The sequence below is a fragment of the Octopus bimaculoides genome, chromosome 9 (assembly GCF_046866305.1).
Source record: "Octopus bimaculoides isolate indiv1 chromosome 9, ASM4686630v1, whole genome shotgun sequence".
Classification (NCBI taxonomy): Eukaryota; Metazoa; Mollusca; class Cephalopoda; order Octopoda; family Octopodidae; genus Octopus; species Octopus bimaculoides.
The window spans coordinates 80913933-80933085 of NC_142936.1; the positions used below are offsets into that span (position 1 = coordinate 80913933).

At 33.6% G+C, this 19153-nt stretch overlaps 1 protein-coding gene and 1 long non-coding RNA gene across 9 annotated transcripts in view; one reads left to right on the forward strand and one right to left on the reverse strand.

Moving 5' to 3' along the window:
* Positions 1–6017: 6017 nt before the first annotated feature.
* On the forward strand, positions 6018–17023 carry LOC128248741 (uncharacterized). Of its 3 annotated transcripts, none has more exons than XR_016243216.1 (3): positions 6018–9149; positions 9558–9676; positions 15394–17023. It is a non-coding gene; the product is annotated as an uncharacterized LOC128248741 (long non-coding RNA). The 3 variants fall into 3 exon arrangements; XR_016243215.1 differs by lacking the exon at positions 15394–17023 and adding an exon at positions 12631–13757; XR_016243217.1 differs by lacking the exon at positions 15394–17023 and adding an exon at positions 12631–13757 and having other exon boundaries at positions 8528–8821.
* Positions 9983–19153, reverse strand: part of LOC106872195 (gonadotropin-releasing hormone receptor) — a 798172-nt gene continuing 789001 nt past the window's right edge. For 5 of the 6 annotated variants that reach the window (XM_052970806.2, XM_089357876.1, XM_089357872.1 and 2 more), the window contains one exon: positions 10004–10428. In XM_052970806.2, the coding sequence (XP_052826766.1) occupies positions 10188–10428 (241 nt within the window). In that variant the 3' untranslated portion in view covers positions 10004–10187. Of the gene's footprint in view, positions 10429–19153 lie in introns of all 6 variants that reach the window. The other variant, XM_089357873.1, reaches the window with a different exon arrangement.

Genomic DNA, 19153 nt, shown 5'->3' on the forward strand with positions numbered 1-19153 from the left:
AGACGCCAAGTGAATAATAATAATAGTAATAATAATAATAATAATAATAATAATAATAATAATGATAATAATAATAATCCTTTCTACTCTAGACAATAATAATAATAATAATAATAATAATAATAATAATAATAATAATAATAATAATAATAATAATAATAATCCATTTTACTATAGGCACAAGGCCTGTTATTTGGAGGAGGAGGCTCGTCGATTACATCGACACCAGTACTCCACTGGTACTTATTTCATCGACCTCTCGGCGGTATTTGTTGTCTTAACCATAAAAATAATAATAGTAACGAAAATAATAATAGATTCAAATTTAGGAGCAACATCACAATATAGTCTAATTACCGTACTACGTAGCAAGGTAATTACACAATAGCTAACATTATAGAAGTAACGTGAAATTCCATAGCGTTTGAATTATAGAATTACCATTGAAATTAATACGGATATTAATTTCATTAAGTATTCTTAATGATATTATTCTAATATTATTAAATATGAGGCTGAAATCCTAATAATTGTTATATTCAGTTCAAGAACATTTTAAAAACTGCAACACAACTTTTGCCACCTTGAGATCTTATATTATATTCCATAGCTTCCTTCATTCTTTCACTCATACCATCTCTCTCTCTCTTCTCTCTCTCTCTCTCTCTCTCTCTCTCTCTCTCTCTCTCTCTCTCTCTCTCTCTCTCTCTCTCTCTCTCTCTCTCCCTCTCTAACTAACTAACTAACGCTATTCTCAGACCAGCGATTTTTCTGAAGTTTATCAATAACTTACAAAGCAACATTATTGGGAATATGCTGCATTGTCAGTAGTCCAGGTATTGCTTAACAATATGCTAAAATACTCTATCGATCTGGATTTGTTAAAAGCGTTTTACGCATTAAAAAAAATCTTATAGCCGTATTGTATAACCAACAACTAAAAATGTTATTGTGTAATGGTCGTAGTGAGAAGATAGTAATTAAACAATGAACTACGTATGCAATAAGGGTTCGATTCTCGGTTGAACCATCATTACTTCTCATACCTGAAAAATTTCCGGCTTTAATAAAAATCCTAGATAGGAATGGATTTTGACAAGATGGATTTTTCCAGCTGAATTTTCTCAGAACACAGAAATACACATGTATTACACGCGGATAAAGTCGTCATGTGTTAACGTGTATGAACATTTTCGAAGACTAATCTATGCTTACACATATAGAAGAATAGGATGAAGAATCGATTACCCTTACGTAAAAGAAGTCCTTGAATGTTTTGCTTTTATAACTCTGCCTCTACATTTAATTTTTGCAATATTACAGGGATGCTAAAGCGGCGTTAGGGTAAAATGGTTAGCGGTATCTCGTCTGTCTTTATGTTCTGGATTCAATTCCGCTGAGGTTGACTTTGCCTTTCATCTTTTAGATGTAACCTACATACCCTGCCCCAAAACTATTGACTTAGTGCCAAAATTTGAAATCAAAATTACAGGATTACCACAGCCCACTTACACAACAGGTATCTGGCTTTGACAATATTAAAAAATGTATTAATTATTAAGGAATTTTCAAGATATCAAATATAACCATATATATGTTCGCTCTACGATTTACAACATGTTTATAACCAAAATAAAGAATGAATATTCCTTTGGATGAGGTATCAGATATCTTTGAGTAACAAACAAAAACACTTAAATATTACGAGAAAAAAAAACTAGTGGAAAGTAGTTTTCCAGCACATGGTAGATATTCTAATTTATCGACTGGTGGGAGATGAAAGGCAAAGTTGACGTCAGTGTGTTTTGAACTCAAAATGAACAGAAACGGAATAAATTCCACAAAGCCTTTAGTCCGTTGTTCTAACATTTCTGCTACCCCAACGCCCTTGTGTTACAGATAAATAATAGTTATTGATTGGATAGAGACACACAACCTGTATATTGATTTCAAATTTTGGCACAACACTAGCAATTTTGGGGGATGGAGTAAATCGATTACATCGACCCCCAGTGTTTGGCTAGTACTTTTTCTCTATCGACCCCGAAAGTATGAAAGGCAAAGTCGAGCTCGGTGGAATTTGAACCAAGAACGCGAAGACGGACGGAATACCGTTAGATATTTTGCCGGGCATGCGAACGATTATGCCAACGCACCACCTTACCCAACCTGTATATTAGTCTCATTTATAATCTAAAGTAGCTTAATTCCCTTTCACTGTTGCCGACTGTACATATTATAAACGTGTAAAACTAATAGAGTAGTAATACCATTAATACTTCGCGTCAGTATTAATGTCTTAACTACACAGTTATGATCGGATATTTGTTTGGCTTCAGATCATCCATGATCGAGTTTAAATATGAATAAAAGTATTCCGGCCGATATCACCTCGTCCTTTAAGGAGACATCTAGATCTACATTATCTAATATCTTATCCCCAATATATTGTTTATTGCCAAGCCAAATGAAAAAGCGGAGCAGAGGGGGTCAACTGGTGTTGTTTATACAAGTCATTTATTAAACCAACCCCCGAGAAACAGCAATAGCTTCTACAATAAAATTCAGTATCTTTTATGGTTTCTCTTTTATATGCTTCAGTCATTGGACTGCAGCCATGCTGGGGCACCGCCTTGAAGATTTTGTTTGAATAAATCAAACTCAGTACTTATTTTTGAAAGTGTGGTGCTTATTCTGTCCTTCTTTTTTGGCGAAACGCTAAGTTAAAGGGGCGTGAGTAAACCAACAGCGATTGTCAAGCATTGGTGTGGAGGGAAAGTACATACACAAAGATACATGCATGTTGATATATACACACATACATACATGCATATATATATATATATATATATATATATATATATATATATATATATATATATATATATATATATATATATATATATATATATACGACGAGCTTCTTTCAGTTTTCATCTAGCAGATCCACTCCGAAAGCTTTATTCGACCGGAGCTACAGTAGAAGACATTTACCCAAGGTACCACGCAATGGGACTGAACCCGGGTTCATGTGATTGGGAACCAAACTTCCTACGACACAGCCACCCCTTTATTGTCACTACAAAGTTTTTGTCAATTTGAAAGCATGATGCAAACTATTGATCCCAGGCACATCGTTCCTCTGTAGAGCTTCCTGTTAGTCATAAGTCTTTTTAGCTTCTTTCCTCAAACGTCTGCTCTCTAGAATTCATTTCCAACGTCTTTTCCTCTGGTCTATTCCTTTCAGCTTTCTGTTGATCTACGTTCTTTGAATTTGTAGGCTCCTTCCTTTCCTTGTTTGGGGGAAAATCGTATAAAAAAGGAAGGGCTGCAGGATGGTATGGAACACAAAACCTAGATGGTGCGAAGCAAACGTCGCATCCTCACAACCACGATCGAACGATTCTTTGATTCTAGATTATCCCTGACCGAACAAAAGTATTTCAGCCGTGACTATCCGTCTTTTAAAGGAGTTTCAAGGCTACATTATTTAATGAGTCCTTTAAATATGGCGAGGGGTGATTTGATGATGTTAGCAGTTATTTCTAGAATATCGAGTGATAATCTAGTAGATATTCCCTCGCTGTTTCACGGTTCAAAATAGCGTCTTTATTGATGTGGAATGAGGGCGTTAACGTTGGCAATTAAAAGTTTACTCTGGCAAAGAATCGTGCATGAAAATTGCCGACAACAAAAGTTGTGAGTTACTTCTATAAGTTGGTGCTTTGAGTGGACAGATCATGTTCCATGTTTTACATCTGCCATGAATAAAGTTCTTCATTGATAGTGTTGCAATGTCTTATGTCTGCCACGAGCCTTTATGTTCATTAGACTGAAGTTCCTCCCAGTTCTCCTCAGTATAAGCGATCGAAATTACAACACCCTGCTCTTGAGAAAGACGCTAATCACCCATACCTGTCGCTAGTACTTCATTCCATCTGATTTGACAGGAGCAACGTAAAATGAATTGCTTTTCTCGAGAAAACAATACACCACTTGGCCCGGGAACCGAAATCTCGACACCAAGTTTATAAATCCAGCTCCCAAACCATTACACCATATGTCTCAACAGAGAAATATCTATCTTTCCTTCATTATAATAGCTCCTTATCTGAACCAAGAAACCAATATGTGCTGTTTGTATGCCTGTTAAAACAACGTCCAAATCAACTTCAAATCATAATTCCTCTCAAAAGAAGGACAAGTTGGATAATAAAGTTTTAGATTGTATACACCTTGACTTAAACGAAGACGGGATGCTTGTAGCTGGAACGCCTCTAGTTTTACCGTGGATCTGCTAGCTCTGGGATAACCTGGAGCTCAAAAACGACAGAAAGAAGAACAATAACAAAAGCTACAACAATAGTGACGACAAACACAGCAGCAACTATATAATACACAAAAAATATTTAAATTCAGCTGTGAAACGCATCGAAATATTTATAATATATTAATAGCTATTGGTATAATATTTATTTGGAGCTAAGTGGGAAATTTGAACGTTTAGCACCTTCCTAAAGAAACACCAATGGCAGCTTAATTTTTGTTCGTGGAAAGCCAATGATGAAACCTCTGTATGGTTGCATGATTCCTTAGAATAGAAGAAATAGCAGCCTAAACTCCTTAAATAACAAACTAATGTCTTTAAAACGATGAAAAAAGTTGGGTAATGTGATCCTAGTTATTTCCTGGTTGAAAATAAGAAAATAAAAGAAAGAACAATTCAAGATGGATGGTCACAGTTAGGATATATCTTCTTGATCATGTCTAATATGGTTTAGCTATAAGGTGATGATTTGATAGAGCCGTCAAATATGTTGAATAAAATGCCTCATGATATTTGCTCCAACTCTCTACGCTCTAAATTCAAACTTTGTGGAGGTCAACTTTGCTTTTCATCCTCTCGGTCTCAATAAAAGAAATATAAATAGAAGTCGATAGGTTAACGGAAATATAAGGACCTAATGAATGGTTGTTTTGCGATATTTGCTCTGGCTCTTTGCATTCTAATTTCAAACTCCTACCTGGCCTACTTGGGTGGTAGATTTAGTTTTGTTGTCAGGTTTAGCACCAACACATTTGGTACTCCTAGCGAGGCCCAGTAGACATTCTGTGGTAGGCATTCCGACCAGGTTTCAAGTTTAACGATACCTTTCTTGTCTTGATGCTAGCAGTTTCAGGGGCCCTGAAAAGGGTCATGATATTCTGCTGTTTCTTCTGATCGAAAGAAAGAAAAAAAACTAATAATACATTAATTTTTTTTTAGTTTACCATCTCATCAACAAAGCCAGTTCCAACTACTGGAAATGAAAATGAATTATTATCGTTACGCGGTGCCGGCGATTCTAAAGGAGGACGAAATAGTACTATACATGGCTACCAGCCACTAACAATTTAAAGAATTTTATTTTAGTTTATGTAAAAGAACAATTAAAAATTAAATCTTCCTGTTTTTCAACTTAACTTAGTTTAACATAGAAGAGATTATCTCCCCTTTAATGAAAAATCTCCACCAGTAGCAACCTACGTGTTCAATTATTATTGTTCCTACACTGTTTTGTATTTATCCATTACATTAATTTTGTTCCAACTGTTCAGTTATGCGACGTATATCACCGGCTTCCTATTCTTAAAATTATCTCTTACTCTCACCATTCCAGATAATTAATCTCATCGGTATTTTGTGACAAGGAATATTGATTTGTTTCTTAGGAATAAGAAAGTACGTAATGCTCTTTCAGAATTCCCGGTTCAGTAGGATCCAACTAGTAGCACCCATTATGGATCCTTGCCAAAGTTATGAATCCCCAGTTATAAGTAAATAGCCGCATTACCTTATTAGGAAAAAATCTCGGAAGTTTGTGTGTGTGTGTGCATGTCCGTGTATCTAACATACACACACACTCAGACACTCACCATATATATATACATATACATATATATATATATATATATATATATATATATATATATATATATATATATATATATATATATATATATATATATATATATATACCACAGTAAGCACACAAATGTGAAACAAGGTGGAAAACTAATACTCGAATACCGGAGATAGAATAAAATGCTTTATTATTATTAAAGCTACAAAAACATCATGAAAATATCACAAAATCTGCTACTTAGAGTTTCAAGTTCCCGTTCGTCGGACAGTTTAAATTCTTAATCTAAACTGTCCAATAAACAGGAACGTGAAACTTTGATAGATAGATAGATAGATAGAAAGATAGATAGATAGATAGATAGATAGATAGATAGATAGATAGATAGATAGATAGATAGATAGACGACACCAACGCCATTGAAAGTTTAAGTTGCTTCTGTACTAAACTTTTCTTGTTGGATGGATGACTAGCAGTATCAAGTCACCCACTGCTTGCCACTAATGCTTAGCTAAGGGGTAGGATGCTGTCGTGGGCCGATACTGCTTAACATTAGTATCGGTGCAAGCATTACTGTCAGAACACCAAGCACCTAATCAGCTACCCAAGACAATTTTCCCAACCCTCTAGCAAGTTTCGACAAAACATTTCCCCGTTTTGGTTGCTTCTTATCGACCGTGACAGGATGAAAGACAAAGTTCTCGATTAGATTTGAACTCAAAGTACAAAATACTGGAGGAAATGTCGTTAGGCCGTCTACGCAAAATCCACAAGAGCTCTGCTAATTGGCTGCCTGCACACCTAGAAAGTTGATCTTCCTAAGTCCTGATTGGAGACACGAAGGGCTAGGATGTGATTCGACTTTCTGTTGATAACTCTTTCAGCCAAACCGGTTCCAAAAGTACTGTTCTTTACTCCTTTTGACAACACGACTTCAGCTGTTTGCGAAAATACTGGTATTTGAGCTATTCCAAAATCTTCACTATCCAAGTCTTGTGTCATGGAAAGGTCCCTTCATGCAACAGATCGAGAAATGGTTGTCTCTCCTATTTTGGGCTAAGGCTTAAATTCTAACCAGTTTTCAAAGGAGGGGGGATAGACATAAAACTAATTTAGTAGTTGATGAAAGCATAGATCTCTATATTTCTTGAATACCCCATATAAATTACTTTCGTACCATATCCAACTTGCATTTGAACCGATAATCCTACAACCAGTATAGATAAGACAGAAACGAAAGTTGAGGCTTTCATCCAACAATAAATCGTAAAAAAGATTAAATAGAGCAGAAAAACTTTTACATACCAGATAGGCCAGCTACAAGAGAGACAACTAAAACAAAGCATCTCCCAATGTGTCGTTGATCCATCAACTAGAGATGCTAATTACATTGAAAAGCAGCACAAGCAGTGAACGTCTTGGGTATATGTAGAGACGACATAAGAGTCGCAGAAAATTCAACACTGATGTTGGTATCACAGCATGGACTAGGTCGTAATGGTTAAAACAAACTAAACTAATCGACCTTTGACCAAAATCAACACCAACTCTATACTAGAGGGATAATAAGCCTAAAATGGAGGTGGACTAAATTAAATACTAGTTGATAGTCATTCCGATGCTATGTTAATTCAAAGATTTAGATTATCTCTTTTTACATGAAATTTATGTTGTCAGTATTTACTGGGTGTTATTTCCGGGTGGCAATTCTGTACTAGCCGTTAGGAAGAGAATATTTTTTTCGCCGAGTAGAATCTACAAGAAACTGCTGATTTCGAGAATTGGGAATGGAGTGACCCATGTTGATTAGATTGACTCCGGGGCTTGATTGTTACTTTATTTTATCGACCTCAGCAGAATGAAACATTAAGTTGGCCTTGGTAGGATTTGAACTCAGAACGTAAAAAAACAGTAGTTAAACAATATCAAGTATGTGTATACAGATCTAATAGGTCTAACAATCTACTGCCTTAGAATTTAGAATAAATTGTTAGAAAATCAAAGAACAATATTTAAAAGTCTAAATTTAATCACAGATTGAATTACGATGGTCCACTTTGATTTACACATGAACAAGTCAGAGAAAATGAATCAGTTAAAACTATATAAAAATCCAAAATAAAGGACCGCTTCACATTTTATTTCATATGTTACTGATGAATGATATCTATGTTTATATTCACAGTATATGCGAATATATCAGTTAAATAGTTCTAGCCTATTAATAGCTTCAGTTAGTTTGGATAGATTGGCAGTTTATTGATTGAATGAAATTGAAATTATATATAGAGTGTAATGTTTATGATTCATTTGATAATTAGGTGAAACTCTCCCCCCTACTCCAAAATGACCAATGGAGGAATGAAGTTGTGGGTGAAACATGAATTTTAAAGGGTAAATAATGAGAAGGTTTGGTTTGATTCTGGGTATGGTATCCTTTATGAGAGTTAATTGTAGATTTTGGCGAGACAAAAATATCAATGGAATGACTGTAACTCAAGTATAACTCAAATATCAAATGTATATGTAAAAACAATCACCGTGTTAACTGGATCGTGACTTATGACATCATAATTGAATTGAGAATATCAACAAATTCTATAATAAATCTGACGACAAAATGAAATGTACAGTTTTCTTTCTTTTTTTTTCTTTTTTTTTGTTGAATACAATAAATTGGCGAAAATCTTTATCGCAGAAATCATTCGGTTCCACATGGGATCGTTAAAAAAAAAATACAAATAGTTGTTAAATTCTGAACTTTGATGAATTGAAATATACATAGAATTACAAATTGTTGCCAACATAAATGGATGGATGCTACAGAAGAGCTACAATGAATGATATCGGGGAATATCTCGGAAAAGAAGTCAAGAAATTATATACAATATCAGAAGAGTTTTTATCGCTTCATTTATGTTAGTATCGATTATTTTTCCTACGATATTTCGTCATAAATCTTTCCTCGCCTATATGAATAAGTGTTGAATGGAATAATGGCATCTGAAAATCGATTGTTCGCAATATCTTTATTGATTATGTTGTTGCCAGATCTGTTGTTATTCGCTATTTAAATATTTCCTTTACATCAACAATATAGAAAGTTTTTTAATTACCAAAATTAAATCTTGGAAGTTTCTCATTAAAAAGAGACGAAAACAAAAAACAAAAAAAAAAAATCAGTAAGCATGTTCACATTATGTTCTTATCAGTTAACAGCTGGACCATGAAACAAGTTAAAATAATGTACGTATTAGATTTTTTAAAACAATTAAATATCATACTTTAAATAACAATTTATATGACTAAAGAAAAAATAAAGATAATATATGAAAAAATATAAATAAATAAATAAACGATAAGATTCACAGAGAATGAAAGATAAGGAAAAAATTTAGACGGATAAAGCTCTTCTGCATTAATTATAATATAAGAAAATTAATTTGTCAATGGAGCAATTTAGTTCTGCAAGGACGGACAACATAACATTGTTGAAGTCAATATGAATGCTTGAGCATAAATTTGAGTCTTTATGCCAGTGGGTACCCTTGTGTATCACATTGTGAAACTCATTTTTGGTAGTCATAGCAATATTTCATTCCAATGCAACCTGATATTTGAATAATACATAGATATCAGTTTTACTTCATACAGGATACCGGAAAGGAAACAAATACAAAACACACACAAAAAAAACAGCAACAGAAAAAGAACAGAAAACAAAAACAAAACAACAACAAAAGCAACGGGAAACGAAAAAGCACAAGTGTACGGTAATATCAATATAATATTTGAAAGATGTAAGGTTTTGTAAAATATCTCGACAACCATATTTAAAGTCATAATTTGTTTCTCTTAAAAGTTTTAAAACACATAAAGTGTTCGTCGATTTATCAACTCCAATAATACATATATTAATATATATATATATATATATATATATATATATATATATATATATATACATACATACATTATATGCATATATCTATATATATGTATATATATATATATATATATATACATATATACATATACATATATATATATATATATATATATATATATATATATATATATATATATATATATGTGTGTGTGTGTATGTATGTATTTATATATGTGTATACATATTGAAGGTGGAATGCAGTTACCATTGTTTCATGTTCATTATCACATCACTATCTTCAGCATTAATAAGAACATAATTTTTATTGTTGAATATTCATCGTTGTTAACGTTTCATTTTTTTTTTGCCGTTAATAATATCGGGAGGATAAATGTCTAGCCAGGTGGTTTGGTAGACATTTTACCATTTGGTGCTGTTGTTGAATTAGTACCTGGGCTTGGCCGTACAGGTTGGTGAGGATTTGTCAATGAAGCACGCTGGGTAATGGTTTGTCCGGTGGTGAGCTGACGACGTCCGGAACCGGATAATCTATTTGTAGTGGTTGTTGTTGATCTTCCTCTTTTATTGACCATAATCATCAGGCGGGTTCTAGAAGGGCTATTTGCATTGCCACTTCTGAAATAAGAGATGAAAAAGAATGAAAATTGAAAGAAAAATTGAATAAAACATTTAACTGAAACAAGAGATCAAAAGAAAAATATTTGAAGGAAAAATTAAATAAAACAATCACTTGAAAGTAAACAAGTAATTAAATTATTTCATTGTTACCAGAATATATTAAATTACAGATGAAATATTTTGAACATATTTTAACAACGTACTCTTGAGGAAGAGATAATAGATAAAAACATACAAGAATAAACTCATACTGTAAATACCAAACAAAATGAAGAAAACTCACATGTGCCACAGAAGGCTGATACTCGACAAAAGAACACAACCTGCGCTGCTCAAACACACAATACAAAAACTAATACAACAGAAGACCCAAGCCAAACCCCATAACAAAACATACTGATACAATACAGTATCCTCCCTCTCCCTCAAAAAATGCAGCACATACCACCCCACCAGCATAAATGTGCAACATATGATGCAATAGAAAGTTGTTTGTAATTTTCAGATGTCTAGAAATAATGGTGGTGATGACGTTGGTGACGAACGTTACCTTACCCCAGTTTATGAGAGAGAGGAGTTCCCGCAGAAATTCTGGTTGTAACAGCGAAAATGAAGCTGGATCATTAAGGAAAGGCCTCTTCCTCACCAGTGGTTCAGTAAAGATGCAGACTGACCACAACTGTTATCCTAATACGGCAGATAATAGAGCAAGGAGATGGAAGTGAGCCAGCGAAGAAAACAGGATAGATGCAGTGATTCTTAGGAAGTGAAGCTAAAACAAAGAGCTATAGAAAACGGATGTTAACACTTTAGGTAGAGAAGGGTATGCTTTAAATGACTGAGCAGAGATTAGTTGATTAAGCTAATGCTATTAGAAGAAGAAAGTAGATGACAGAATTGGAGGTAGAAGAGATCACATGAGAACTGGGAAAGAAAGACCAGGCAGTAGGAAAGACAAACAATAACATAAGAGATACAGCTTAAACCAAAGAAGAATCTAAAGGAAAAATATAATAATAGCGCTACCAATAAGGAAGGAAGAACTAGCACTAAAGACTTAAGTGATTTAAGTGAAGAAGATCAGAAGATTTTACATGAGTTGCAGGAGGTAATGAGTAAAGAAGTAAGAAAAAGATTGCCAGCATTAAAAGGCACCAACTGAAGGAAGCTATTAGAAATGGCTAGGAAAGTAGATTCTGTTATCAGGATGATAGATGCTAAAAATATAGGAGACACTAACTTACTGATCTATGCAGGAGGGGTAGTAGACACCAGATGATTAGTCACAGGGAAAGATTAAAAAAAGAGCAAATGTAGAAAAGGAGACTACAAAATAAAGTGAAGACTGTAAGACAAGATCCGAGTAGAATAGAAGCCTGGAAACTGAACAAGTTAGGAAACACAAGATGCAAATCCCTCATGAAAAGATACTTAGTCAAAGAGAAAGGATTTGGGACAGTAATAGAAGAGTTGAAACAGCGTATCATAGCAGTAACAGGCAAGCTTTCCAGATATCAGAAAAGAATCGTAATTCCTATAAAATGGTATAATATAAAAATAAATAGGTATTTAATTATGTTATCCATTATTTTAATTCTTCAGTTACCTAGCGTAGTCATCAATAACTGCATACATTATTATTAATTATAATAATTTTTCAATTATTATATAATAAGGTTAATTCCTATATAAGAGCTTATCATAATGTATAAATAGATATTTGGTTGTTTTTTCTGTATTTTTATTTTTCATGGTTGCATACGTTGTTGTGTATAATAATTCTTCAGTTATTATAAAGTAAGGCTAAATCCCATAGAAGGGTTTATTACATAAAATAAATAATTAGGTAATTAATCATTGAGACGTAAAGTATATAAGATTTTATTAAGCATTACGTAGAATTATCTGTACTTTTAATCTTTAGCATAACGTAGAATTTTTGTATGCATCTTTCGTTCTTTAGATATCCTGTGACGTCATCAATTTTAGGAGATAAATATACTCGTTTTCTACGTTATGGATTTTATGTAGATTTAAAATTGTCAAAAAATATGGAATTAGTATGGTATTTTATATTTTGTTTTTTATAAACTAAATTAGTGTCGTCGTTCTTGGTTAAATGAATGAATGTCTGAAGTTAAATTTCGTTTGACATTCCTTTTTGTTAGCGTTTTCTAACAAATAAAATTTTTTTTTCAGATATTCAGTTAGAAATTCACCAATTTGGATTAACTTGATAATGTTGAGTTGACAAATTTTCGTAGATATTATTGTAAATGTTAATAATAATAATAATAATAATGATAATAATAATGCAAAAGAAATAGACAGAGAAAATTCCCAGCAATGGTTGAGAAGCTCAGGACTCAAAGCAGAGACTGAAGGATTTTTAATTGCTGCACAAGACCAAAGCTTCCCCACCAGAAATTACCAAAAACATATAATGAAAAAAAAACATAACAAGTAACTGCAGAAGATATGGCGATGGACAAGAAACAATAAATCATATTATCTCTGGCTGCCCAGTCCTGGCTAAGAAGGAATATATTCACAGACACGACAGAGCTGGGACCTATATACACTGTGTGAGTGCGCGCGTGTGTGTGTGTGTGTGTGTGTATGTATGTGTGAAGGAATGTGTGTCCATATATTTATGTTCATATGTATCTAGCTATTACATGTGGGTGTATTAGTGTGTGAGTGCGTGTGAGTGTGTGTGAGTGTGTGAGTGCATGAGTGTGTGTGTAGGAATGTGTGTCTATATATTTATGTTCATATGTATCTAGCTATTATGTATGGGTATATGAGTGTGTAAGTGCGTGTGTGTGTGTTTGTGAGTGCGTGAGTGCGTGAGTGTCTGCGTGTGTAGGAATGTGTGTCTATATATTTATGTTCGTATGTATCTAGCTATTGTGTGTGTGAGTGCGTGTGTGTGTGTATGCGTATGTAACCACACTCGAAAAACATACAAACCAGTGTAAAAACTCATGAATGTTTAAAGGTTAGCTTTATGAAAGAACTACACGCGATGCTTACCGGTCATATAACATTTATTGACACGCAAACAATTTCTATTAGGAAGACATGTATTATGACCGAATTAAATATAGAGTTGCGTAAATAAACGAACAGAGACGAGGTTATCACTGTAGATTTGATATTCTGAAGGAACGGGAATACCCTGAAATAAGTTATATTTAACAACAGATGCTTTCCTGTTCGATCGACAATGTATCTTTGTAGAAAGGAAACTAGAACCGTTCGTTGAAACCACACAGAGTAGTTGTTAAAGAATAGCGTTGTATGTGTGAGCATGCGCGTATGTATGGGCACTGATCTAGCACATGAGTATATATATATATATATATATATATATATATATATATATATATATATATATATATATATACGTGTGTCTCTATGAGTGTTAGTGTATCTATAAGACGAGAGGAAAACTGACATGTTTTATATATATATACAAACGAAATGAATGTAAAAATACGATGCATATCTATCCTAAGTGTGTGTGAGTGCGCGCGCGTGTGTGTGAGTGCGCGCGCGCGTGTGCACCTGCCGACTCTGTGCTGACACCGTTAAATGTAAACTGCGGTTAGCAAATATAAAAGAAAACCTAATGATAAGGAAACGAACTGGAAAACTCCCCCACGGTCAAGCCACATTCCGCATTGAGCGCGTACAAGTGAAACCAAGAGGTCGCCCTCAATAATTACAAAATCGCAGTAGGTTACAATTCAAGCACTACGTAAAGAGAAAAAAAATTGAACCTGGCAAAGAAAGGGCGTTTTAGCTATATCATCCGTCAGCATCAATACTTTAAGATTGTGGCGAATCATTGCATTTTCATAAGGAAAATACACTTTTAAAAAGACCACAGGTTTCGCTAACTTATTCAATATCGCGCCTGACAGGATCTTTGTTCATGAAGCTCACATTGCACACATGTACTTTCAGTTTCAGTTTCACTGTACGATGTCTAGAGTAAGTAAGTGTCTTAGCCTTGGATCGAGCAAGCTTTGTGAGTGAATTTCGTGATCGCAAAACCCGTGGCAGCTCGATGTATATGCACATATTTGTGTATGTGCGTGTGTGTGTGAGAGTGAGTGTGAGTGAATCTATGTATTTATGCTTATCCCCCAGCCAGTCTTAGTTTGTTACATCTCTGTAGCATAACGGTTCGGCAAAAGAAAGCGAGAAAATGAATCCGAATCTTAAAAAAAAAAAATAAGTGTTGGAGGTCAATTTGTTCCATTAGACACTTCAGGACAATTCTCTTGAATGGCTACAGCGCAATAAGTGTTTACAAGTAGAATGATGAATGGTAACGATGGTAGCCAAGCAATAAACTTGTGTTTCAGAAATACGACAGTGTTACAGAGTAATAAAAGCGCTTTAACGTGATACTAACGTCAACAATAAAATCTGTTCGATGTGAAGAATGCTGGCAAGAACTCCAAACTAGAAAGAGAGTAAAATCTCGTCACACACACACACACACACACACACACACACACACACGCACACGCGCGCACACACACACAATACACACATACATACGCACGCATATATTCTTTTACATGTTTCAGTCATTTGACTGCGGCCATGGTAGAGCACCGCCTTATAATTACATACATACATAATGATGCCGTCTACATTGGACATGTAGGTGTAAAAGACCGTTTAAAAAGTCCGTTTTGAACGCCTTCATCTAAAAATCTGCTGACTTCTCCAGCCTAAATTGGTAACTGGTTTATTTTTCCAATAATTATTATAAGGCCGAATTGCCATAAACTACCGTAATTCTGTGAGAAACGGTTGCCATTTTCATGGCCTACGCATAAAACTACCCTTGAAAACGTTATTCTCATATCTGTAGTCGAAATAATGTTAATTTTTGTTGTACAGTGTAATTAATAAGAGAAACATCTTTTACTACCATCGTAGCGCTATCCTGAACAGATTTTAAAATATACATCTACACTACGTGGTATCTCGCTAACACGATCATGGCTGAAACTATCACCACCACGGATAAAACAACGTCACCAACGATGAAAGCTGTACTACTTCACCAGTAAGTTATTTAAGAAGACATAAGTGCTTTTCTCATTTTAATTGAACTCAACAACTAAGCCAAAATTTATTTCGGTACTATGAAAAATCCCAACATGGCCCTACAATCGGATACATGAAGCGATTAAAACAATACTGGAACGAAGCTTATCCCAACTTAAATACCTTCACGGCGAAACCGTTCCGACAACAAGCATGTGTTCTAAAAAAAACAAAAAAAGAAAGCACATCAACTGGTCCTCGATCCTCCCAAAACACTGAAAATGGGTCGAAATCTGCCAGTAGTGACGTAAAAAATAATGGAAACAAACCAGCACTCCTGCCATCGCTAAATTCGAGTGTCTCCAAATTTAGCTGACTCAGTAGCGAAGACTGCGGAATACATCCGTCACAAAAACATTTTAAAATTACAATTCGCAAAAAAATTTCTATTTTCTCGAAGCTTTCGTTGAACAAAAGACTATTCCCAATACGAATAAGAAAAAAATCCAACCGATCTAATATTTAAGGTTATCAACAATGTTGCTGGAGAGCACATGGAATCACGTGAAGTTAATTACTGGAATATTAATACTCATATACACAGCTGCTATTATTCTTAAAGAACACCTAGGAGAAATCTACGGTGAATAAAGTAACGAAATTACTAAACAGAAACAACCTAGATGGAAAGCAAAACTTAAAGAAAACGTCAACAATGTGCGCCGGCATATTGGATGGTTAACTACAACAATAAAATGTAAGGAGAAAATGTTATCCCTCACTACCTTTACCTTAGACAAAAATTAACGAAACTTTATGGCAACTTTTCTCACCCAGCTCTTGAGGCAAAGCTGATCACTTTAAAAAATGAACTCAGGACGATGAGCGAGAAACTCTGCTATCACATGCGAATCTATGAGCGAGCCAGTATCAATCGCAAGTTTGTTTCCAACCCACAAATATTATACAAAGAGATGAGGAAGGAAAATATTACCATTAAGAGAGCTCCCTCCCAAGAAGATCTACAATCATTCTGGTGAAAAATTTGAAACGAAAAGAGGGAATAAATTTGGCATGCAGCAGTTTCCGGTAGTGTTTATAGGTTCATTACTGATAGTTTTACTCAATTGTCTATTGATCAGTTCAAAAAAATTGACCGACCTAAAGAATTAGTGTTACTTTTGTCAGAGCCTATATATATATATATATATATATATATATATATATATATGAACAATTATATATATATATTATATAAAAACAATTAATTTATTTACATTATATTGATAAATTGGGTATATCTGATCATGTATAGAAAAATGGAGACCACCTCCCCCTGTGGGACGAAGTTAAAATAATAGACAGAGAACACTGGAAAATACGAAAACTAAAAGAAGCAGCACATAATGTACATAATTCCTCATCTCTTAAATATAGAACTGAATTAATTTACTATTAAATAATAATAGAATATAATAATATAAATTGTTTACATGTTCTTGAGTTATGAAGGTATTTGTCAGGATATTAGAATTTTCTTATAATCAAATATAATTTCATCATACACTTTGTCTGTCATTCATGACAGACTAATTTATTTATTATACATACATACATACATACATACATACATACGTACATACATATATATATATATATATATATATATATATATATATATATATATATATATATATATATATATATATATAGGCATATATTAATGTATTCAAATTGAAATATGATAGCATATCTTTCTCCATATCTATGTAACCATCTTCGTTTCTTTACGTATATGCGCTTGCAGATATGCCAGAGAACCCTCACACACATACTTGCACACATATATTCATAGCAGACATGTACTCTATAGGAATTAACAGTATTTGCAAAATTTGATCTAGAAGGAATTCTCATCAACTATTTCAATCTTTCAATTATAATGTCTGATCTGATGGTACGTCTGATGATAAATACAACTAAATTTGCTTCGTAAACATTGCACTTAATTTGTTTTAGCTGCTTATAATACTTGATTTTGTTATATTAAAATACTGACAAATACATACACAAAAATACTTGTATATATATATATACATTTGCAAATGGACAGCTATATATGCATATAGCTATGTAAGGTATATGTTATATATATATATGTATGTGTGTGTGTGTGTGTGTGTGTGTGTGTGTGTGTGTGTTTGTGTGTGTATGCATGCATGTATGTATGTATGTATGTATGTATTGTGTGTATGTATGTATGCATGTATTGTGTATGTATGCATGTATGTATGCATGTATGTATGCATGTATGTATGTATACAGAATGTGTATGAGAAAGAAATGGGGGCCAGAAAGTCTTGTAATGCTTTTAACTAAAACAACAAAATGAATTTGAGTTCTTGCATAGAAATTGGAAATAATGACTGTTAGCTCTTTAATTCTTGGTGCCATATAATTGAACCTTGAAAAAAAAAACAACATAAAAACAGCACCCACCTCCACCAAAAACCAGCCAAAAAAGAAAAAAAAGAACCAAAAACTAAAGTCTTCAGCTACATAAAATATATATTTAATTTCATTTTAAGACCTGAAAGTAACCGGTTTGTCTCTGTAGAAAACAAAATAATTCTCTTTTTCTCATGGAGTCAACGTTAAATATATAAGTATTATACGCGTTGAGTCACTGTTTTTGTTTCAAAGAATTGACAATGGAACTATAACAGATGTATGTAGTTAGAAAAGAAAACCATAATTCGACCTTTTAAATTTTGCATAAAGTGAAATACCCATCTAATTCTTATGAAGTAATAATGTTTGAAAAAAATAAACAAAGTTTTCTCAGTTATCCGCCATATTTTATTTTAGTTTGTTACTTGTTTTAGTCATAGGACTGTGGCAATACTGGAGCACCACCTTGTAGGTTTAGTCGAACAAATTGACCTCAAAAATTATATTACATTTGATAGTAATTCTATCGATTCCTTTTGGCGAATCAGTAATTTACAGAGATATAAGCAAACCAACACCGATTATCAAGCAGAGGGGAAACAAACATACACATATATACGGCGGACTTCTCGCAGTTTCCTTCTACCAAATTCACTAACATTGGTTGATATGGGATTTTAACAGAAAAAACATTTGACCAGAGTACCGCGCATTGTGAATGAACCCCAAACTACGTGACAGGAGTGCAAGCTTCCTAACTAAGCGTCCATGTCAGTTTGTCTCTATGTTTGAGAGTTACGCTTTTAAAAGCTTTAACGGAAGATCGAAATAAATGGCATAATAAAAATATTGATTAGGTCTTTGATTTCCGGAGTATAAAATGTCAAAGTTGACCGCGGCAGTATTTGAAAATAGAATTCAAAGATCCGATAGAAATATTGAGAATTATTTTATTCATCTTTCTTAACGGTTCTGCTGATGCACTGCTGTTTATAGAAAAATAGTTTCTGATATAGGCATCGGGAGAGGAACTTTGTTCTCAGACTGTTAATTCCTATAGAGTACTGTTAGTCAATTATATTGACATCAAAGAATTGTCAGGCATTTCGTTATTATAACATATCAAAACAAATTTACTCGACATTAAATATGGAAGGAAAAATAGCCAATTTTAAACATTTACCATAAAACAGATTCA